At 42.0% G+C, this 25,420-nt stretch overlaps 1 protein-coding gene across 2 annotated transcripts in view; it reads left to right on the forward strand.

The window, feature by feature from the left end:
- The window catches only part of Ppt2 (palmitoyl-protein thioesterase 2), a 117,303-nt gene that overhangs the window by 59,831 nt on the left and 32,052 nt on the right, over positions 1 to 25,420 (forward strand). For both annotated transcript variants that reach the window (XM_071669730.1, XM_071669729.1), the window contains exon 5: positions 6,240 to 6,380. In XM_071669730.1, coding sequence (XP_071525831.1) covers positions 6,240 to 6,380 — 141 coding nt within the window. The remainder of the gene's footprint in view (positions 1 to 6,239; positions 6,381 to 25,420) is intronic.

Below are 25,420 nucleotides of genomic sequence, written 5' to 3' on the forward strand. Positions count from 1 at the left end.
TCACTCCATCCTTCCACCTCCAATTTGGTCTCCTTCTTCTCCTTGTTCCCTCCACCTCTGACACGTAAATCCTCTTTGTCAATTTTTCCTCACTCATTTTTTCCATATGTCAAAACCCTTTCAACACATCCTTTTCTGCTCTCTCAACTACACTTTTTACATATTTCCACATATCTCTCTTACCCTTTCATAACTTGCTCAATGGAACCACCTCTCACCACATTGTGTCCCCAAACATTTGATTTCCACCCTCCTCCATACAACCCTATCTATAGCCCATGCTTTGCAACCATATAGTATTGTCGGAAATACTATTCTTTCAAACATGCCAATTTTTGCTCTCCGCGGTAATGTTCTCTCTTTCCATACATTCTTCAGTGCTCCCAGACTCTTCAGCCCCTCCCCCACCCTGTGACTCACTTCCACTTCCATGGTTCCATTTGCTGGCAAGTCCACTCTCAGATATCTAAAACACCCCACTTCCTCCAATTTTTCTCCATTCAAACTTACATTCCAGTTAACTTGTCCCTCAACTCTACTGAACCTAATAACATTGCTCTTATTCACATTTACTCTCAACTTTCTCCTTTCACACACTTTTCCAAACTCAATCATCAACTTCTGCAATTTTTCATACAAATTAGTCACCAGAGCTGTATCATCAGTAAACACCCACTAACTCACTTCCAAGGCACTCTCATCTCCAACAGACTGCATACTTGCCCCTCACTCCAAAACTCTTGCAGTTACCTCCCTAACCACCCCATCCATAAACAAATTAAACAAGCATGGGGACATCACACACCCCTGTCTAGCAGCTTACCTCCTGCACCATATACTCTAAAGACCTTCCACTAAGCTTCTCTATCAACCCTATCATATGCCTTCTCTAGATCCATAAATGCTACAAACAAATCCATCTGTTTTTGAAGTATTTCTCACACACATTCTTCAAAGCAAACACCTGATCCACACATCCTCTGCCACTTCTGAAACCATACTGCTCTTCTCCAGTTTGATGCTCTGTACATGCCTTCACCCTCAATCAATTTTTTTTTTTTATTATTATTTTGCTTTGTCGCTGTCTCTTGCGTTAGCGAGGTAGCGCAAGGAAACACACGAAAGAATGACCCAACCCACCCACATACATATGTATATACATACACGTCCACAGACACGAATATACATACCTATACATCTCAATGTACACATAAATATACGCACAGACATATACATATATACACATGTACAAAATTCATATTGTCTGCCTTTATGTATTCCCATCGCCACCTCACCACACATGGAATAACAACCCCCTTGCCCCTCATGTGTGCGAGGTAGCGCTAGGAAAAGACAACAAAGGCATTCCGTTCACACTCAGTCTCTAGCTGTCATATAATAATGCACTGAAACCACAGCTCCCTTTCCACATCCAGGCCCCACAGAACTTTCCATGGTTTACCCCAGATGCTTCACATGCCCTGGTTCAATCCATTGACAGCATGTCGACCCCGGTACACCACATCGTTCCAATTCACTCTATTCCTTACACGCCTTTCACCCTCCTACATGTTCAGGCCCCGATCACTCAAAATCTTTTTCACTCCATCTTTCCACCTCCAATTTGGTCTCCCACTTCTCCTCGTTCCCTCCACCTCTGACACATATATCCTCTTGGTCAATCTTTCCTCACTCATTCTCTCCATGTGACCAAACCATTTCAAAACACCCTCCTCTGCTCTCTCAACCACACTCTTTTTATTTCCACACATCTCTCTTACCCTTACATTACTTACTCGATCAAACCACCTCACACCACATATTGTCCTCAAACATCTCATTTCCAGCACATCCACCCTCCTGCACACAACTCTATCCATAGCCCACGCCTCGCAACCATACAACATTGTTGGAACCACTATTCCTTCAAACATGCCCATTTTTGCTTTCTTAGATAATGTTCTCGACTTCCAAACATTCTTCAAGGCTCCCAGAATTTTTGCCTCCTCCCCCAGCGTATGATTCACTTCCGCTTCCATGGTTCCATCTGCTGCCAGATCCACTCCCAGATATCTAAAACACTTTACTTCCTCCAGTTTTTCTCCATTCAAACTTACCTCCCAATTAACTTTACCCTCAACCCTCCTGTACCTAATAACCTTGCTCTTATTCACATTTACTCTTAACTTTCTTCTTTCACACACTTTATCAAACTCAGTCACCAGCTTCTGCAGTTTCTCACATGAATCGGCTACCAGCGCTGTATCATCAGCGAACAACAACTGACTCACTTCCCAAGCTCTTTCATCCACAACAGACTGCATACTTGCCCCTCTTTCCAAAACTCTTGCATTCACCTCCCTAACAACCCCATCCATAAACAAATTAAACAACCATGGAGACATCACACACCCCTGCTGCAAACCTACATTCACTGAGAACCAATCACTTTCCTCTCTTCGTACACGTACACATGCCTTACATCCTCGATAAAAACTTTTCACTGCTTCTAACAACTTGCCTCCCACACCATATATTCTTGATACCTTCCACAGAGCATCTCTTTCAACTCTTATCATATGCCTTCTCCAGATCCATAAATGCTACATACAAATCCATTTGCTTTTCTAAGTATTTCTCACATACATTCTTCAAAGCAAACACCTGATCCACACATCCTCTACCACTTCTGAAACCACACTGCTCTTCCCCAGTCTGATGCTCTGTACATGCCTTCACCCTCTCAATCAATACCCTCCCATATGATTTACCAGAAATACTCAACAAACTTATACCTCTGTAATTTGAGCACTCACTCTTATCCCCTTTGCCTTTGTACAATGGCACTATGCAAGCATTCCGCCAATCCTCAGGCACCTCACCATGAATCATACATACATTAAATAACCTTACCAACCAGTCAACAATACAGTCACCCCCTTTTTTAATAGATTCCACTGCAATACCATCCAAACCTGCTGCCTTGCCAGCTTTCATCTTCCGCAAAGCTTTTACTACCTCTTCTCTGTTTAGCAAATCATTTTCCGTAACCCTCTCACTTTGCACACCACCTCGACCAAAACACCCTATATCTGCCACTCTATCATCAAACACATTCAACAAACCTTCAAAATACTCACTGCATCTCCTTCTCACATCACCACTACTTGTTATCACCTCCCCATTAGCCCCCTTCACTGAAGTTCCCATTTGCTCCCTTATCTTACGCACTTTATTTACCTCCTTCCAAAACATCTTTTTATTCTCCCTAAAATTTAATGATACTCTTTCACCCTAACTCTCATTTGCCCTCTTTTTCACCTCACCTTGCACCTTTCTCTTGACCTCCTGCCTTTTTCTTTTATACATATCCCACTCATTTGCATTTTTTCCCTGCAAAAATCATCCAAATGCCTCTCTCTTCTCTTTCACTAATAATCTTACTTCTTCATCCCACCACTCACTACCCTTTCTAATCTGCCCACCTCCCACGCTTCTCATGCCACGAGCATCTTTTGCGCAAGCCATCACCGCTTCCCTAAATACATCCCATTCCTCCCCCACTCCTCTTACCTCCTTTGTTCTCACCTTTTTCCATTCTGTACTCAGTCTCTCCTGGTACTTCCTCACACAAGTCTCTTTCCCAGGTTCACTTACTCTCACCACTCTCTTCACCCCAACATTCTCTCTTCTTTTCTGAAAACCCCTACAAATCTTCACCTTCGCCCCCAGAAGATAATGATCAGACATCCCTCCAGTTGCACCTCTCAGCACATTAACATCCAAAAATCTCTCTTTGGCATGCCTATCAATTAAAACGTAATCCAATAACGCTCTCTGGCCATCTCTCCTACTTACATACGTATACTTATGTATATCTCGGGTTTTAAACCGGGTATTCCCAATCACCAGTCCTTTTTCAGCACATAAATCTACAAGCTCTTCACCATTTCCATTTACAACACTGAACACCCCATGTATATCAATTATTCCCTCAGCTGCCACATTACTCACCTTTGCATTCAAATCACCCATCACTATAACTAAGTCTTGTGCATCAAAACCACTAACACACTCTTTTAGCTGCTCCCAAAACACTTGCCTCTCATGATCTTTCTTCTCATGCCCAGGTGCATATGCACCAATAATCACCCATCTCTCTCCATCAACTTTCAGTTTTACCCATATCAATCTAGAATTTACTTTCTTACACTCTATCACATACTCCCACAACTCCTGTTTCAGGAGTAGTGCTACTCCTTCCCTTGCTCTTGTCCTCTCACTAACCCCTGACTTTACTCCCAAGACATTCCCAAACCACTCTTCCCCTTTATCCTTGAGCTTTGTTTCACTCAGAGCCAAAACATCCAGGTCCCTTTCCTCAAACATACTACCTATCTCTCCTTTTTCTCATCTTGGTTACATCCACACACATTTAGACACCCCAATCTGAGCCTTCGAGGATGATGAGCACTCCCCGCGTGACTCCTTCTTCTGTTTCCCCTTTTAGAAAGTCAAAATACAAGGAGGGGAGGGTTTCTGGCCCCCGCTCCCGTCCCCTTTAGTCGCCTTCTACAAAACGTGAGGAATGCGTGGGAAGTATTCTTTCTCCCCTATCCCCAGGGAAATCAGTACCTTCCTATATAATATTCTAGGAATACTTAACAAATTCATGTCTCTGTAGTTTGAATACTCACCTTTATCCCCTTTGCCTTTGTGGAGTGGCACTATGCTTGCATTCCACCAATCCTCAGGCACTTCACCATGATCCATACATACATTGAATATCCTTACCAAATATTGAACAACACAGTTACCCCCTTTCTTAATGTATTCCACTGGAGTACCATCCTAACCTGCCACCTTGCTGGATTTCATCTTCCGCAAAGCTTTCACTACCTCTTCTCTGTTAACCAAACCATTCTCCCAGACCATCTCACATTGCTTCTTTACCTCAGTCCTTGTATTTGTTCCGTGGGAAGGCTGATACATTCAACTGGAAATTTTTTCCTGTTTTTTAATCATTGTCATTGTCACTCATTTGCTTTCCCTTTATCTGGAATGGCCATTTTATGCATTATTTCACTGTCTGTGAGTTGGTTCACCATGGGATGCTGTAATCAACCTGAATACACCTTCATGTAACACCATGACCTCTTCACGTGATATTTCTTTTAGTATGCTCCAACAAATTATATACAATAGGTTTTTGTATGAAACAAAATCCATGGAAATCAGGTTCAGCATTGACCTCAGGAAGCATTGTAGAAGGCCAAAAGTTATACCAAACATCTGTCAGAATCTCCTTTGGTACTTTTTCCCATGCCTTAGCAGCACATCAGAGCCTGAATACCTTTGCCACTGTTACAAGTGTTTAACTTTTTCTGTATGAATTCATTCTCATAGAAGCAAAAATTTGCACAAAGGATTCCTTAGTCCATTGGTTTAATGAGGATGTAGAGATTGTAAGCATCATTTTTTACAAGGAGTTTCACAGCAGGGGATATAGAACAGTTGTCCAGCACTAAGAGAATCTTATGGTTTTCACGAAGACTAACTATTCACAACATATGGGTATGTTTGAAGGAATATTTATCTTGACAGTGTTGTATGGATACAAGTCTTGGGCCTTGAACACAAAGGAGAGGGAGGGTATGCTGGGAATGAAATACCAAAGAACAATATGAGCATGAAGTAGGTTGTAGGTGTAGTAGTGAGCACAGTCTGATTGAAAGAGCTGACTGGGATGTGGTCAAATATTGGCTTGCAGAGAGGATGAATGAAGAGACTAATTATAAAAGATATTTGTCTAAAGTGGAGGGAGCAAGAGGGGGGTACCTACAATTAGATAATGGACAGGAGTATTGTGGTATATGAGGGATAGAGGATGTTCTGTCAGTGGACTGAACCAGAGCATGTGAAGCAGTCAAGGTAAACCGTGATATAGTGTGTTGAACTGGTTATTGATGGTAGACTATGATTTTGGTACATCATATATGATATCTGTTGATGGATGGGATAATCTTCACCTAACACAAAAGATGTAGAATAAGAAATTAATACTTTACACTATTGCCACAATCTCTCTTGTAATTCAGTCAGGCTGATGCGCTATATTATATCTTTTTCCATAGTGCACCTCCTTCGTATTATGTGATGTACATCTGGAGTCCTACTCTATCTCACAATTATTTTCTTTGCTTTTTCATCTCAAAACTCATACTGAAAAAAATTTACAGATACTCAGACTATTTACCATATCTCAACAATGAGAAGAAACAATACTATCGAGAGGAATATCGTCAAAATTTCATGAAACTGAGAAACCTTGTCCTAATTGGTGGTCCAGATGATGGAGTTATTACACCCTGGCAGTCAAGGTGAGAAAGTAATTTTAAAGTGCCTACTGTAGTTTTGACTATCATAAAAACCCAATTTATATCTTGAGATATTTATAATCCATTGTTTTTCCAAACATTCTAAATGTGTATGAAAAAATTGATGTCTGTTTATACTTTTACTTAGTAATTTGTCAGGATAGTCTGTTCCCCTATTCACCAGTGGTTTCCATGGGACTTATCATTGCTGATATTCACATACTGTATTTTTTTTCATACTATATAGCCCTAGGATCCCTTTTACAAGGATTGTGCAGCTTCATAGAAAGGTGGAACCCTTTGGTTCAGGATAGTTCTCTGCTGCTGCACTCCCATGCAGTACTGTGTCATACACTTTCTTAAAGAGAGACAATCATTGGAGGGGAAATTTTTTGTTAAAGATAGATAGTGTTTTGTTTGAGAGGTTGAAGTAAATCCAGATTTGGAGTAAATTTTTTTTCTTAGTTCTTCAAATTTTTTGATTATGTTCCAGTAATGACTGAGAAAGTTGGCTGTACAGGAGCTGGAGGAGGTCTGTTTGAATGAAAGTACAAAGAATCTATCCCAGACTGGCTGATGTGTAGGGGGTCAGGTTTAGGAAGGATTCAGTTATTCAGAATGATATTGCACACAACATTTCATGAGTACTTTTTGTGAATTCTTGTGTGTAATTTGTGAAGAATTCTTATTGGAGAGATACTTTAATGTAGTCCTTTATTTTGGCCTCCTGATACTCTAGATAATCAATGTACCCATGTAATATTTTACAGTCCTATATTGTTACATTAATGTGTGCTTGCCCTGCCTTTTGACAGAAGGTAAGAGCAATAGATAGTACAGGTTGAACCTCTTTCATCCGGCTACTGTGGGACCTGACCATTGCTGGACCACAGAAAATGCCAGAAAACAGAAATTGACCCCTAAGGGAATCCCGTGTAAACATATTCCTGACCCCTAGTCTTGCCAGTTCATTCCATATACATATTGCTTTGTTATAAAAGGTAGAGCAAAGCTTGAAATAGGAAATATCACATCCATTTAATTTTTCAATCAAGGTGTTTATTGTTACATCAGTTTACATCTGAAGTATTCCCATATGAAGACTCCTGAGTATCTTTGGCAAGGGTTTTTCATGGCATACAATGCCAATACTGGGCAGATTAGTTAGCATGATACACTTGTACAAGGGCTAAGTTTTCCACTGCCACTAACTGTGCAAATTCACCCACAAACTTTGTCACAGCTTTGTGACAAGTAGTTAATGTAGCGAATGACCATAGGTTGGTAGTTCGCTTTGGTTGACTTTTGTTACTATTGTTATTTTATTATCGTCAAGGCAGCCAGCCTGTACTGCATCAGTCCCAGCCAGGCAGCTGGCTCATACTCTCTCTTTCATCCTGTACGTATTGCTGTTGGTAGTTTGATAGAGAATTGGAGTTTTTATCAATTCTTTCAATACCTTCCACTCCAAGCTTCCATGTCAGCACTACACTTTTCTCCATATACACTTATATGCTGAAATTCCATGTCTCCACTTAAACTTGTGTAACAGTCCTGGCAAATATTCACAGTCATAGTCTAGCTTTAGTTCTGTATGAAAAACTTTGACCTGCTCAATAAGCATTCTCCCTAGAAATGCTTACACATTCATTACGTAGGACTTTGAACCACTTTACAGGTGCACTGTCTAATTCTGTACTCCTGGCACCTTTCAGAATTTTAAAAAATCTAAACTTTTCCGGCATTCACTTTTAGCAAAGTACTGAATATAAGAAATTGTTAGGAGTGTTGATTAACTTGGCTGTAATGTAAATAGATTTTGTCGCCTTAGCGCTGTTAACAGCGCCACCCTGGTGGCAGATTCAAAATGTACCAAATCATGGGAGTTTTTGGACCACAGAGCACCGGATCAGAAAGGTACAACCTGTAGTAGGTAGGATGATTTAGTCAGGAGCATTAGGTAGAAACATTAGGCAGAAGTAATAAATAGGAATATCAATCAGGAATATGCATGCCATCCTTCCATCTCCAGTTTGTGTCCCCCTTCTCCTTGTCCCTTCCACTTCTGGCAGATATATTCTCTTTGTCAATCTCTCCTTATTCATTCTCTCCACATGTCCAAACCACTCCAGCACACCATCTACCATTCTCTCAACCTACTCCTCTTATGCCACTTGATCAACCTTCCTCAAAATGCATTTTTCCCTCAAGCATTTTATATCTAGCACATTCACCCTTTTCCATGCATTCTCCTCTTCAGCCCATGCCTCATATCTAGATAATGCTACTGGGACTACCTTCAAACACCCATTTTTGCCCTCTCAGACAGTGACCTCAATGCTTCCAGTACCTTTGTCCCTTCACCCACCCAGCGACTTATCTCAGCTTCCATTTTTTTTTGTTGCTATGTTCAGAACCAGGTATCTCACACATTTTACTTCCTCTAAGTTTTCTTCATTCATTCTCAGACTCCAAATTAACTTGTCTCTGCTTTTATTCACAGTATTCTCAACTTCCTCCTTTTACATACTCTGCCAAACTCAAGACACCAACTTCTGCAGTTACTCACTCATATTTGCCAACAGCATCATGTCATCTGCCAACAGCAACTGACTCACCTCCCAGATACCCCTCACCCCCAATAGATGGTATACCTTCCCCTCTCTCTCTGAGGCACTTGCATTTCTTTAGGTAAATAAACAGCCATAGTAACGACATACATCCCTGCTGCAGACCCACCTTTACCTAGAACTACTTACCCTGCTCTGTATCTACTCACACCCAAGCCTTACTCTCTTAATAAAGAGTGCTCCCTTTCCACATCCAGGCCCCACAAAACTTTCCATGGTTTACCCCAGATGCTTCACATGCCCTGGTTCAATCCATTGACAGCACGTTGACCCCGGTATACCACATTGTTCCAATTCACTCTTATTCCTTGCATTCCTTCCACCCTCCTGTATGTTCAGACCCTGATCACTCAAAATCTTTTTCACTCCTTCCTTCCACCTCCAATTTGGTCTCCCACTTCTTGTGAATAAGAGCAAGGTTATTAGGTACAGTAGGGTTGAGGGTCAAGTCAATTGGGAGGTGAGTTTGAATGGAGAAAAACTGGAGGAAGTGAAGTGTTTTAGATATCTGGGAGTGGATCTGGCAGCGGATGGAACCATGGAAGCGGAAGTGGATCATAGGGTGGGGGAGGGGGCGAAAATTCTGGGAGCCTTGAAGAATGTGTGGAAGTCAAGAACATTATCTCAGAAAGCAAAAATGAGTATGTTTGAAGGAATAGTGGTTCCAACAATGTTGTATGGTTGTGAGGCGTGGGCTATGGATAGAGTTGTGCGCAGGAGGATGGATGTGCTGGAAATGAGATGTTTGAGGACAATGTGTGGTGTGAGGTGGTTTGATCGAGTAAGTAACGTAAGGGTAAGAGAGATGTGTGGAAATAAAAAGAGCGTGGTTGAGAGAGCAGAAGAGGGTGTTTTGAAATGGTTTGGGCACATGGAGAGAATGAGTGAGGAAAGATTGACCAAGAGGATATATGTGTCGGAGGTGGAGGGAACGAGGAGAAGAGGGAGACCAAATTGGAGGTGGCCTGAACATGCAGGAGGGTGAAAGGAGGGCAAGGAATAGAGTGAATTGGAGTGATGTGGTATACCGGGGTTGACGTGCTGTCAGTGGATTGAATCGGGGCATGTGAAGCGTCTGGGGTAAACCATGGAAAGCTGTGTAGGTATGTATATTTTGCGTGTGTGGACGTATGTATATACATGTGAATGGGGGTGGGTTGGGCCATTTCTTCCGTCTGTTTCCTTGCGCTACCTCGCAAACGCGGGAGACAGCGACAAAGCAAAAAAAAAAAAAAAAAATTCTCGTTCCCTCTACCTCTGACACATATATCTTCATTGTCAATCTCTCCTCACTCATTCTCTCCATGTGACCAAACCATTTCGATACACCCTCTTCTGCTCTCTCAACCACACTCTTTTTATTACCACACATCTCTCTTACCCCATTACTTACTCGATCAAACTACCTCACACCACATATTGTCCTCAAACATCACATTTCCAACACATCCACCCTCCCCTGTACAACCCTGTCTATAGCCCATGCCTCGCAACCATATAACATTGTTGGAACCACTGTTCCTTCAAACATACCCATTTTTACTCTCTGAGATAACGTTCTTACCTTCCACACATTCTTCAACGCTCCCATAACCTTCACCCCCTCCCCATCCCTGTGACTCACTTCCACTTCCATGGATCCATCTGCTGCTAAATTCACATCCAAACATCTAAAACTCTTCACTTGTAGATTTGTGTGCTGGAAAAGGACTGATGATTGGGAATACCTGGTTTAAAAAGAGAGATATACGTAAGTATACGTATGTAAGTAGGAGAGATGGCCAGAGAGTATTATTGGAGTACATGTTAATTGTTAGGCACATGAAAGAGAGACTTTTGGATGGTAATGTGCTGAGAGGGGTAACTGGAGGGATGTCTAATCATTATCTTGTAGAGGCAAAGGTAAAGATATGTTGAGGTTTTCAGAAAAGAAGAGAGAATTTTGGGGGGAAGAGTGATGAGAGTAAGTGAGCTTGGAAAGGAGACTTGTGTGAGGAGGTGCCAGGAGAGATTGAGTGCAAAACGGAAAAGGTGAGAGCAGATGACTTAAGGGGAGTGGGGGAGGAATGGGATTTATTTAGGGAAGCAGTAATGACTTGCTCAAAAGATGCCTGTGGCATGAGAAAGGTGGGAGGTGGCCAGATTAGAAAGGTAGTGAATGGTGTGATGAAGAAGTAAGATTGTTAGTGAAAGAGAAGAGGGAGGCATTTGGATGATTTTTGCAGGGAAATAGTGCAAATGACTGGGGGATGTATAAACAAAAGAGGCAAGAGGTCAAGAGAAAGGTGCAAGAGGTGAAAAAGAGGGCAAATGAGAGTTGGAGTGAGAGAGTATCATTAAATTTTAGGGAGAACATAGAGGTGAGTGAAAGGTTTGCAAGGAATAGAGTGAATTGGAATGATGTGGTATACTGGGGTGGACGTGCTGTCAATGGATTAAACCAGGGCATGTGAAGCGTCTGGGGTAAACCAAGAAAGTATTATAGGACCTGGATGTGGAAAGGGAGCTGTGGTTTCGTTTCATTTCGTTGCATTACACATGACAGCTAGAGGCTGAGTGTGAATGAATGTGGCCTTCGTTGTATTTTCCCAGTTTCACCTCGTAGGAGTGAGGGGGGAATGCTATTCCATGTGTGGTGGGGTGGTGACGGGAATGAATACAGGCAGCAAGTATGAATATGTACATCTGTATATATGTACATGTCTGTGTATGTATATCTATGTATACATTGAAATGTATAGGTATGTAAATGTGTGTGTGTATGTATATGTATATGTATGTGGGTGGGTTGGGCCATTCTTTCTTCTGTTTCCTTTCACTACCTTGCTAACAAAGGAGATGGTGACAAAGTATGATAAATAGATATAAATGAATATTTATTTATATATTTATATATTTTGCTTTGTCGCTGTCTCCTGTGTTAGCGAGGTAGCGCAAGGAAACAGATGAAAGAATGGCCCAACCCACCCACATACACATGTATATACATACACGTCCACACACGCAAATATACATACCTCTACATCTCAACATATACATATATATACACACACAGACGTATACATATATACACATATACATAATTCATATTGTCTGTCTTTATTAATTCCCATCGCCACCCCACCACCCACGAAATAACAAAAATCTCCCTCCTCATGTGCGTGAGGTAGCGCTAAGAAAAGACAACAAAGGCCACATTCGTTCACACTCAGTCTCTAGCTGTCATGTAATAATGCATCAAAACTGCACCTCCCTTTCCACATCCAGGCCCCACAGAACTTTCCTTGGTTTACCCCAGAAGCTTCACATGCCTTAGTCAATCCATTGACAGCATGTTGACCCTGGTATACCACATTGTTCCAATTCACTCTATTCCTTGCACGCCTTTCACCCTCCTGTATGTTTAGGCCCCGATCACTCAAAATCTTTTTCACTCCATCTTTCCACCTCCAATTTGGTCTCCCACTTCTCCTCATTCCCTCCTTACTGACACATATATCCTCTTGGTCAATCTTTCCTCACTCATTCTCTCCATGTGACCAAACCATTTCAAAACACCCTCTTCTGCTCTCTCAACCACACTCTTTTTATTACCACACATCTCTCTTACCCTATTATTACTTACTCTGTCAAACCACCTCACAGCACATATTGTCCTCAAACTTCTCATTTCCAGCACATCCACTCTTCTCCGCACAACTCTATCTATAACCCACGCCTTGCAACCATATAACATTCTTGGAACCACTACTCCTTCAAACATACCCATTTTTGCTTTCCTAGATAATGTTCTCGACTTCCACACATTTTTCCATTCTGTGCTCAGTCTCTCCTGGTACTTCCTCTCACAAGTCTCCTTCCCAAGCTCACTTACTCTCACCACTATCTTCACCCCAACATTCTCCCTTCGCCTCTGCAAGATAATGATCAGACATCCCTCCAGTTGCACATCTCAGCACAGTAACATCCAAAAGTCTCTCGCACACCTATCAATTAACACGTAATCCAATAACGCTCTCTGGCCATTGCTTCTACTTAAATATGTAATCTTATGTATATCTCTCTTTTTAAACCAGGTATTCATATATATATATATATATATATATATATATATATATATATATATATATATATATATATATATATGTATTTATAGCTATCCCTGGAGATAGGGGAGAAAGAATACTACCCACGTATTCCCTGCGTGTCATAGAAGGCGACTAAAAGGGAAGGGAGCGGGGGACTGGAAATCCTCCCCTCTCAATTTTTTTTTTTTTTTTTCCAAAAGAAGAAACAGAGAAGGGGGCCAGGTGAGGATATTCCCTAAAAGGCCCAGTCCTCTGTTCTTAACGCTACCTCGCTAATGCGGGAAATGGCGAATAGTATGAAAGAAAAAAAAGATATTTATTTTGCTTTGTTGCTGTCTCCCGCAATTGCGAGGTAGTGCAAGGAAACAGACGAAAGAAATGGCCCAACCCACCCCCATACACATTTATATACATACACGTCCACACACGCAAATATACATACCTATACATCTCAATGTACATATATATATACACACACAGACACATACATATATACCCATGCACACAAATTACACTGTCTGCCTTTATTCATTCCCATCGCCACCTCGCCACACATGGAATACCATCCCCCTCCCCCCCTCATGTGTGCGAGGTAGCACTAGGAAAAGACAACAAAGGCCCCATTCGTTCACACTCAGTCTCTAGCTGTCATGCAATAATGCCTGAAACCACAGCTCCCTTTCCACATCAGGCCCCACACAACTTTCCATGGTTTACCCCAGACGCTTCACATGCCCTGATTCACTCCACTGACAGCACGTCAACCCTGGTATACCAAATCGATCCAGCTCACTCTATTCCTTGCTCTCTCAACCACGCTCTTTTTATTTCCACACATCTCTCTTACCCTTACATTACTTACTCGATCAAACCACCTCACACCACACATTGTCCTCAAACATCTCATTTCCAGCACATCCACCCTCCTGCGCACAACTCTATCCATAGCCCATGCCTCGCAACCATACAACATTGTTGGAACCACTGTTCCTTCAAACATACCCATTTTTGCTTTCCGAGATAATGTTTTCGACTTCCACACATTCTCCAAGGCTCCCAGGATTTTCGCCCCCTCCCCCACCCAATGATTCACTTCCACTTCCATGGTTCCATCCGCTGCCAGATCCACTCCCAGATATCTAAAACACTTTACTTCCTCCAGTTTCTTTCCATTCAAACTTACCTCTCAATTGACTTGACCCTCAACCCTACTGTACCTAATAACCTTGCTCTTATTCACATTTATATATATATATATATATATATATATATATATATATATATATATATATATATATATATATATATATATATATATATATATATATATAATTTACCAGGAAGGCATGTACAGAGCATCAGATTGGGGAAGAGCAGTGTGGTTTCAGAAGTGGTAGAGGATGTGTGGATCAGGTGTTTGCTTTGAAGAATGTATGTGAGAAATACTTAGAAAAGCAAATGGATTTGTATGTAGCATTTATGGATCTGGAGAAGGCATATGATAGAGTTGATAGAGATGCTCTGTGGAAGATATTAAGAATATATGGTGTGGGAGGAAAGTTGTTAGAAGCAGTGAAAAGTTTTTATCGAGGATGTAAGGCATGTATACGTGTAGGAAGAGAGGAAAGTGATTGGTTCTCAGTGAATGTAGGTTTGCGGCAGGGGTGTGTGATGTCTCCATGGTTGTTTAATTTGTTTATGGATGGGGTTGTTAGGGAGGTAAATGCAAGAGTTTTGGAAAGAGGGGCAAGTATGAAGTCTGTTGGGGATGAGAGAGCTTGGGAAGTGAGTCAGTTGTTGTTCGCTGATGATACAGCGCTGATGGCTGATTCATGTGAGAAACTGCAGAAGCTGGTGACTGAGTTTGGTAAAGTGTGTGGAAGAAGAAAGTTAAGAGTAAATGTGAATAAGAGCAAGGTTATTAGGTACAGTAGGGTTGAGGGTCAAGTCAATTGGGAGGTGAGTTTGAATGGAGAAAAACTGGAGGAAGTGAAGTGTTTTAGATATCTGGGAGTGGATCTGGCAGCGGATGGAACCATGGAAGCGGAAGTGGATCATAGGGTGGGGGAGGGGGCGAAAATTCTGGGGGCCTTGAAGAATGTGTGGAAGTCGAGAACATTATCTCGGAAAGCAAAAATGGGTATGTTTGAAGGAATAGTGGTTCCAACAATGTTGTATGGTTGCGAGGCGTGGGCTATGGATAGAGTTGTGCGCAGGAGGATGGATGTGCTGGAAATGAGATGTTTGAGGACAATGTGTGGTGTGAGGTGGTTTGATCGAGTGAGTAACGTAAGGGTAAGAGAGATGTGTGGAAATAAAAAGAGCGTGGTTGAGAGAGCAGAAGAGGGTGTTTTGAAGTGGTTTGGGCACATGGAGAGAATGAGTGAGGAAAGATTGACCAAGAGGATATATGTGTCGGAGGTGGAGGGAACGAGGAGAAGAGGGAGACCAAATTGGAGGTGGAAAGATGGAGTGAAAAAGATTTTTGTGATCGGGGCCTGAACATGCAGGAGGGTGAAAGGAGGGCAAGGAATAGAGTGAATTGGAGCGATGTGGTATACAGGGGTTGACGTGCTGTCAGTGGATTGAATCAAGGCATGTGAAGCGTCTGGGGTAAACCATGGAAAGCTGTGTAGGTATGTATATTTGCATGTGTGGACGTATGTATATACATGTGTATAGGGGGGGGTTGGGCCATTTCTTTCGTGTGTTTCCTTGCGCTACCTCGCAAACGCGGGAGACAGCGACAAAGTATAATAATAATATAATAAAAAAAAAAAATATATATATATATATATATATATATATATATATATATATATATATATATATATATATATATATATATTTTTTGTTTTTTTTGCTTTGTCGCTGTCTCCCGCGTTTGAGAGGTAGTGCAAGGAAACAGACGAAAGAAATGGCCCAACCCACCCCCATACACATGTATATACATAGTCTACACACGCAGATATGCATACCTACACAGCTTTCCATGGTTTACCCCAGACGCTTCACATGCCTTGATTCAATCCACTGACAGCGCGTCAACCCTGGTATACCTCATCGATCCAATTCACTCTATTCCTTGCCCTCCTTTCACCCTCCTGCATGTTCAGACCCCAATCACACAAAATCTTTTTCACTCCATCTTTCCACCCCCAATTTGGTCTCCCACTTCTCCTTCTTCCCTCCACCTCCGACACATATATCCTCTTGGTCAATCTTTCCTCACTCATTCTATCCATGTGCCCAAACCATTTCAAAACACCCTCTTCTGCTCTCTCAACCACGCTCTTTTTATTTCCATACATCTCTCTTCCCCTTACGTTACTTACTCGATCAAACCACCTCACACCACACATTGTCCTCAAACATCTCATTTCCAGCACATCCATCCTCCTGCGCACAACTCTATTAATAGCCCACGCCTCGCAACCATACAACATTGTTGGAACCACTGTTCCTTCAAACATACCCATTTTTTCTTTCCAAGATAATGTTCTCGACCTCCACACATTCTTCAAGGCTCCCAGGATTTTCACCCCCTCCCCCACCCTATGATCCACTTCCGCTTCCATGGTTCCATCCACTGCCAGATCCACTCCCAGATATCTAAAACACTTTACTTCCTCCAGTTTTTCCCCATTCAAACTTACCTCCCAATTGACTTGACCCTCAGCCGTATTGTACCTAATTACCTTGCTCTTATTCACATTTACTCTTAACTTTCTTCTTTCACACACTTTACCAAACTCAGTCACCAGCTTCTGCAGTTTCTCACATGAATCAGCCACCAGCGCTGTATCATCAGCGAACAACAACTGACTCACTTCCCAAGCTCTCTCATCCCCAACAGACTTCATACTTGCCCCTCTTTCCAAAACTCTTGCATTCACCTCCCTAACAACCCCATCCGTAAACAAATTAAACAACCATGGAGACATCACACACCCCTGCCGCAAACCTACATTCACTGAGAACCAATCACTTTCCTCTCTTCCTACACGTACACATGTCTTACATCTTCGATAAAAACTTTTCACTGCTTCTAACAACTTGCTTCCCACACCATATATTCTTAATACCTTCCACAGAGCATCTCTATCAACTCTATCATATGCCTTCTCCAGATCCATAAATGCTACGTACAAATCCATTTGCTTTTCTAAGCATTTCTCACATACATTCTTCAAAGCAAACACCTGATCCACACATCCTCTACCACTTCTGAAACCACAATGCTCTTCCCCAATCTGATGCTCTGTACATGCCTTCACCCTCTCAATCATTACCCTCCCATATAATTTACCAGGAATACTCAACAAACTTTTACCTCTGTAATTTGAGCACTCACTCTTATCCCCTTTGCCTTTGTACAATGGCACTATGCACGCATTCCGCCAATCCTCAGGCACCTCACCATGAGTCATACATACATTAAATAATCTTACCAACCAGTCAATAATACAGTCACCCCCTTTTCTAATAAATTCCACTGCAATACCATCCAAACCTGCTGCCTTGCCGGCTTTCATCTTCCGCAAAGCTTTTACTACCTCTTCTCTGTTTACCAAATCATTTTCCCTAACCCTCTCACTTTGCACACCACCTCGACCAAAACACCCTATATCTGCCACTCTGTCATCAAACACATTCAACAAACCTTCAAAATACTCACTCCATCTCCTTCTCACATCACCACTACTTGTGATCACCTCCCCATTTGCGCCCTTCACTGAAGTCCCCATTTGCTCCCTTGTCTTACGCACTTTATTTACCTCCTTCCAGAACATCTTTTTATTCTCCCTGAAATTTAATGATACTCTCTCACCCCAACTCTCATTTGCCCTCTTTTTCACCTCTTGCACCTTTCTCTTGACCTCCTGTCTCTTTCTTTTATACATCTCCCACTCAATTGCATTTTTTCCCAGCAAAAATCGTTCAAATGCCTCTCTCTTCTCTTTCACTAATAATCATACTTCTTCATCCCACCACTCACTACCCTTTCTAATCAATCCACCTCCCACTCTTCTTATGCCACAAGCATCTTTTGTGCAATCCATCACTGATTCCCTAAATACATCCCATTGCTCCCCCACTCCCCTTACTTCCATTGTTCTCACCTTTTTCCATTCTGTACTCAGTCTCTCCTGGTACTTCCTCACACAAGTCTCCTTCCCAAGCTCACTTACTCTCACCACCCTCTTCTCCCCAACATTCACTCTTCTTTTCTGAAAACCCATATAAATCTTCACCTTAGCCTCCACAAGATAATGATCAGACATCCCTCCAGTTGCACCTCTCAGCACATTAACATCCAAAAGTCTCTCTTTCACACGCCTGTCAATTAACACGTAATCCAATAACGCTCTCTGGCCATCTCTCCTACTTACATACGTATACTTATGTATATCTCACTTTTTAAACCAGGTATTCCCAATCACCAGTCCTTTTTCAGCACATAAATCTACAAGCTCTTCACCATTTCCATTTACAACACTGAACACCCCATGTATACCAATTATTCCCTCAACTACCACATTACTCACCTTTGCATTCAAATCGCCCATCACTATAACCCGGTCTCATGCATCAAAACCACTAACACACTTATTCAGCTGCTCCCAAAACACTTGCCTCTCATGATCTTTCTTTTCATGCCCAGTTGCATATGCACCAATAATCACCCATCTCTCTCCATCAACTTTCAGTTTTACCCATATTAATCGAGAATTTACTTTCTTACATTCTATCACATACTCCCACAACTCCTGTTTCAGGAGTACTGCTACTCCTTCCCTTGCTCTAGTCTTCTCACTAACCCCTGACTTTACTCCCAAGACATTCCCAAACCACTCTTCCCCTTTACCCTTGAGCTTCGTTTCACTCAGAGCCAAAACATCCAGGTTCCTTTCCTCAAACATACTACCTATCTCTCCTTTTTTCACATCTTGGTTACATATACACACATTTAGACACCCCAATCTGAGCCTTCGAGGATGATGAGCACTCCCCGCGTGACTCCTTCTTCTGTTTCCCATTTTAGAAAGTTAAGATAATACAAGGAGGGGAGGATTTCTGGCCCCCCGCTTCCGTCCCCTCTAGTCGCCTTCTACGACACGCGAGGAATGCGTGGGAAGTATTCTTTCACCCCTATCCCCAGGGATAATATATATATATATATATATACTTTTTTTTTTTTTTTTTTTTTTTTTTTTTATACTTTGTCGCTGTCTCCCGCGTTTGCGAGGTAGCACAAGGAAACAGACGAAAGAAATGGCCCAACCCCCCCCATACACATGTACATACGTCCACACACGCAAATATACATACCTACACAGCTTTCCATGGTTTACCCCAGACGCTTCACATGCCTTGATTCAATCCACTGACAGCACGTCAACCCCTGTATACCACATCGCTCCAATTCACTCTATTCCTTGCCCTCCTTTCACCCTCCTGCATGTTCAGGCCCCGATCACACAAAATCTTTTTCACTCCATCTTTCCACCTCCAATTTGGTCTCCCTCTTCTCCTCGTTCCCTCCACCTCCGACACATATATCCTCTTGGTCAATCTTTCCTCACTCATTCTCTCCATGTGCCCAAACCATTTCAAAACACCCTCTTCTGCTCTCTCAACCACGCTCTTTTTATTTCCACACATCTCTCTTACCCTTACGTTACTCACTCGCTCAAACCACCTCACACCACACATTGTCCTCAAACATCTCATTTCCAGCACATCCATCCTCCTGCGCACATCTCTATCCATAGCCCACGCCTCGCAACCATACAACATTGTTGGAACCACTATTCCTTCAAACATACCCATTTTTGCTTTCCGAGATAATGTTCTCGACTTCCACACATTCTTCAAGGCCCCAAAATTTTCGCCCCCTCCCCCACCCTATGATCCACTTCCGCTTCCATGGTTCCATCCGCTGACAGATCCACTCCCAGATATCTAAAACACTTCACTTCCTCCAGTTTTTCTCCATTCAAACTCACCTCCCAATTGACTTGACCCTCACCCCTACTGTACCTAATAACCTTGCTCTTATTCACATTTACTCTTAACTTTCTTCTTCCACACACTTTACCAAACTCAGTCACCAGCTTCTGCAGTTTCTCACATGAATCAGCCACCAGCGCTGTATCATCAGCGAACAACAACTGACTCACTTCCCAAGCTCTCTCATCCCCAACAGACTTCATACTTGCCCCTCTTTCCAGGACTCTTGCATTTACCTCCCTAACAACCCCATCCATAAACAAATTAAACAACCATATATATATATATATATCTATATATATATACATACACATACATACGCACATATACACAAACACACACATATACATATATATTCATATGAAAAATGTAAGAAACAATTTAGAAAACTGAAACTTCTAGCTTGAAATGAAATGAAAAAATGAATGTCACATAATGGTTCAACCTCTGGCTATGGAAAAGGGAAATGTATAATTTATTTACACAATATATATATATATATATATATATATATATATATATATATATATATATATATATATATATATATATATATATATATATATATTTTTTTTTTTTTTGCTTTGCCGCTGTCTCCCACGTTTGCGAGGGAGCGCAAGGAAAAAGACAAAAGAAATGGCCCAACCCACCCCCATACAAATGTATATACATACGTCCACACACGCAAATATACATACCTACACAGCTTTCCATGGTTTACCCCAGACGCTTCACATGCCCTGATTCAATCCACTGACAGCACGTCAACCCCGGGATACCACATCGCTCCAATTCACTCTATTCCTTGCCCTCCTTTCACCCTCCTGCATGTTCAGGCCCCGATCACACAAAATCTTTTCCACTCCATCTTTCCACCTCCAATTTGGTCTCCCACTTCTCCTCATTCCTCATTCTCCTCAATCTTTCCTCACTCGTTCTCTCCATGTGCACAAACCATTTCAAAACACCCTCTTCTGCTCTCTCAACCACGCTCTTTTTATTTCCACACATCTCTCTTACCCTTACGTTACTTACTCGATGAAACCACCTCGCACCACACATTGTCCTCAAACATCTCATTTCCAGCACATCCATCCTCCTGCGCACAACTCTATCCATAGCCCACGCCTCGCAACCATACAACATTGTTGGAACCACTATTCCTTCAAACATACCCATTTTTGCTTTCCGAGATAATGTTCTCGATTTCCACACATTCTTCAAGGCTCCCAGGATTTTCAACCCCTCCCCCACCCTTTGATCCACTTCCGCTTCCATGGTTCCATCCACTGCCAGATTCACTCCCAGATATCTAAAACACTTTACTTCCTCCAGTTTTTCTCCATTCAAACTTACCTCCCAATTGACTTGACCCTCAACCCTACTGTACCTAATAACCTTGCTCTTATTCACATTTACTCTTAACTTTCTTCTTTCACACACTTTACCAAACTCAGTCACCAGCTTCTGCAGTTTCTCACATGAATCAGCCACCAGCGCTGTATCATCAGCGAACAACAATTGACTTACTTCCCAAGCTCTCTCATCCCCAACAGACTTTATACTTGCCCCTCTTTCCAAAACTCTTGCATTTACCTCCCTAACAACCCCATCCATAAACAAATTAAACAACCATGGAGACATCACACACCCCTGCCGCAAACCTACATTCACTGAGAACCAATCACTTTTCTCTCTTCCTACACGTACACATGCCTTACATCCTCGATAAAAACTTTTCACTGCTTCTAACAACTTGCTTCCCACACCATATATTCTTAATACCTTCCACAGAGCATCTCTATCAGTTCTATCATATGCCTTCTCCAGATCCATAAATGCTACATACAAATCCATTTGCTTTTCTAAGTATTTCTCACATACATTCTTCAAAGGAAACACCTGATCCACACATCCTCTACCACTTCTGAAACCACACTGCTCATCCCCAATCTGATGCTCTGTACATGCCTTCACCCTCTCAATCAATACCCTGCCATATAATTTACCAGGAATACTGAACAAACTTATACCTCTGTAATTTGAGCACTCACTCTTATCCCCTTTGCCTTTGTACAATGGCACTATGCACGTATTCCGCCAATCCTCAGGCACCTCACCATGAGTCATACATATATATATATATATATATATATATATATATATATATATATATATATATATATATATGTGTGTGTGTGTGTGTGTGTGTGTGTGTGTGGAAGTCGAGAACATTATCATGGAAAGCAAAAATGGGTATGTTTGAAGGAATAGTGGTTCCAACAATGTTGTATGGTTGCGAGGCGTGGGCTATGGATAGAGTTGGGTGCAGGAGGGTTGATGTGCTGGAAATGAGATGTTTGAGGACAATGTGTTGTGTGAGGTGGTTTGATCGAGTAAGTAATGTAAGGGTAAGAGAGATGTGTGGAAATAAAAAGAGCATGGTTGAGAGAGCAGAAGAGGGTGTTTTGAAATGGTTTGGGCACATGGAGAGAATGAGTGAGGAAAGATTGATCAAGAGGATATATGTGTCAGAGGTGGAGGGAACGAGGAGAAGTGGGAGACCAAATTGGAGGTGGAAAGATGGAGTGAAAAAGATTTTGTGTGATCGGGGCCTGAACATGCAGGAGGGTGAAAGGAGGGCAAGGAATAGAGTGAATTGGAGCGATGCTGTATACCGGGGTTGACGTGCTGTCAGTGGATTGAAGCAGGGCATGTGAAGCGTCTGGGGTAAACCAATGAAAGCTGTGTAGGTATGTATATTTGCGTGTGTGGATGTGTGTATATACATATGTATGGGGGGGGTTGGGCCATTTCTTTCGTCTGTTTCCTTGCGCTACCTCGCAAACGCGGGAGACAGCGACAAAGTATAATAAATAATAAATAAAATATATATATATATATATATATATATATATATATGAGAAGAGTGGGAGGTGGGTTGATTAGAAAGGGTAGTGAGTGGTGGGATGAAGAAGTAAGAGTATTAGTGAAAGAGAAGAGAGAGGCATTTGGACGATTTTTGCAGGGAAAAAATACAATTGAGTGGGAGACGTATAAAAGAAAGAGACAGGAGGTCAAGAGAAAGGTACAAGAGGTGAAAAAAAGGGCAAATGAGAGTTGGGGTGAGAGAGTATCATTAAATTTTAGGGAGAATAAAAAGATGTTCTGGAAGGAGGTAAATAAAGTGCGTAAGACAAGGGAGCAAATGGGAACTTCAGTGAAGGGCGCAAATGGGGAGGTTATAACAAGTAGTGGTGATGTGAGAAGGAGATGGAGTGAGTATTTTGAAGGTTTCTTGAATGTGTCTGATGACAGAGTGGCAGATATAGGGTGTTTGGGTCGAGGTGGTGTGCAAAGTGAGAGGGTTAGGGAAAATGATTTGGTAAACAGAGAAGAGGTAGTAAAAGCTTTGCGGAAGATGAAAGCCGGCAAGGCAGCAGGTTTGGATGGTATTGCAGTGGAATTTATTAAAAAAGGGGGTGACTGTATTGTTGACTGGTTGGTAAGGTTATTTAATGTATGTATGACTCACGGTGAGGTGCCTGAGGATTGGCGGAATGCGTGCATAGTGCCATTGTACAAAGGCAAAGGGGATAAGAGTGAGTGCTCAAATTACAGAGGTATAAGTTTGTTGAGTATTCCTGGTAAATTATATGGGAGGGTATTGATTGAGAGGGTGAAGGCATGTACAGAGCATCAGATTGGGGAAGAGCAGTGTGGTTTCAGAAGTGGTAGAGGATGTGTAGATCAGGTGTTTGCTTTGAAGAATGTATGTGAGAAATACTTAGAAAAGCAAATGGATTTGTATGTAGCATTTATGGATCTGGAGAAGGCATATGATAGAGTTGATAGAGATGCTCTGTGGAAGGTATTAAGAATATATGGTGTGGGAGGCAAGTTGTTAGAAGCAGTGAAAAGTTTTTATCGAGGATGTAAGGCATGTGTACGTGTAGGAAGAGAGGAAAGTGATTGGTTCTCAGTGAATGTAGGTTTGCGGCAGGGGTGTGTGATGTCTCCATGGATGTTTAATTTGTTTATGGATGGGGTTGTTAGGGAGGTAAATGCAAGAGTCTTGGAAAGAGGGGCAAGTATGAAGTCTGTTGGGGATGAGAGAGCTTGGGAAGTGAGTCAGTTGTTGTTCGCTGATGATACAGCGCTGGTGGCGGATTCATGTGAGAAACTGCAGAAGCTGGTGACGGAGTTTGGTAAAGTGTGTGGAAGAAGAAAGTTAAGAGTAAATGTGAATAAGAGCAAGGTTATTAGGTACAGTAGGGTTGAGGGTCAAGTCAATTGGGAGGTGAGTTTGAATGGTGAAAAACTGGAGGAAGTGAAGTGTTTTAGATATCTGGGAGTGGATCTGTCAGCGGATGGAACCATGGAAGCGGAAGTGGATCATAGGGTGGGGGAGGGGGCGAAAATTTTGGGAGCCTTGAAAAATGTGTGGAGGTCGAGAACATTATCCCGGAAAGCAAAAATGGGTATGTTTGAAGGAATAGTGGTTCCAACAATGTTGTATGGTTGCGAGGCGTGGGCTATGGATAGAGTTGTGCGCAGGAGGATGGATGTGCTGGAAATGAGATGTTTGAGGACAATGTGTGGTGTGAGGTGGTTTGATCGAGTAAGTAACGTAAGGGTAAGAGAGATGTGTGGAAATAAAAAGAGCGTGGTTGAGAGAGCAGAAGAGGGTGTTTTGAAATGGTTTGGGCACATGGAGAGAATGAGTGAGGAAAGATTGACCAAGAGGATATATGTGTCAGAAGTGGAGGGAACGAGGAGAAGAGGGAGACCAAATTGGAGGTGGAAAGATGGAGTGAAAAGGATTTTGTGTGATCGGGGCCTGAACATGCAGGAGGGTGAAAGGAGGGCAAGGAATAGCGTGAATTGGAGCGATGTGGTATACAGGGGTTGACGTGCTGTCAGTGGATTGAATCAAGGCATGTGAAGCGTCCGGGGTAAACCATGGAAAGCTGTGTAGGTATGTATATTTGCGTGTGTGGACGTGTGTATGTACATGTGTATGGGGGGGGTTGGGCCATTTCTTTCGTCTGTTTCCTTGCGATACCTCGCAAACGCGGGAGACAGCGACAAAGTCTAAAAAAAAAAAAAAAAAAAATATATATATATATATATATATATATATATATATATATATATATATATATATATATATATATATATATATATATATGTATGTATATATATAAGAGTAAATGTGAATAAGAGCAAGGTTATTAGGTACAGTAGGGTTGAGGGTCAAGTCAATTGGGAGGTGAGTTTGAATGGAGAAAAACTGGAGGAAGTGAAGTGT

Source organism: Panulirus ornatus, chromosome 14 (genome assembly GCF_036320965.1).
Source record: "Panulirus ornatus isolate Po-2019 chromosome 14, ASM3632096v1, whole genome shotgun sequence".
NCBI lineage: Eukaryota > Metazoa > Arthropoda > Malacostraca > Decapoda > Palinuridae > Panulirus > Panulirus ornatus.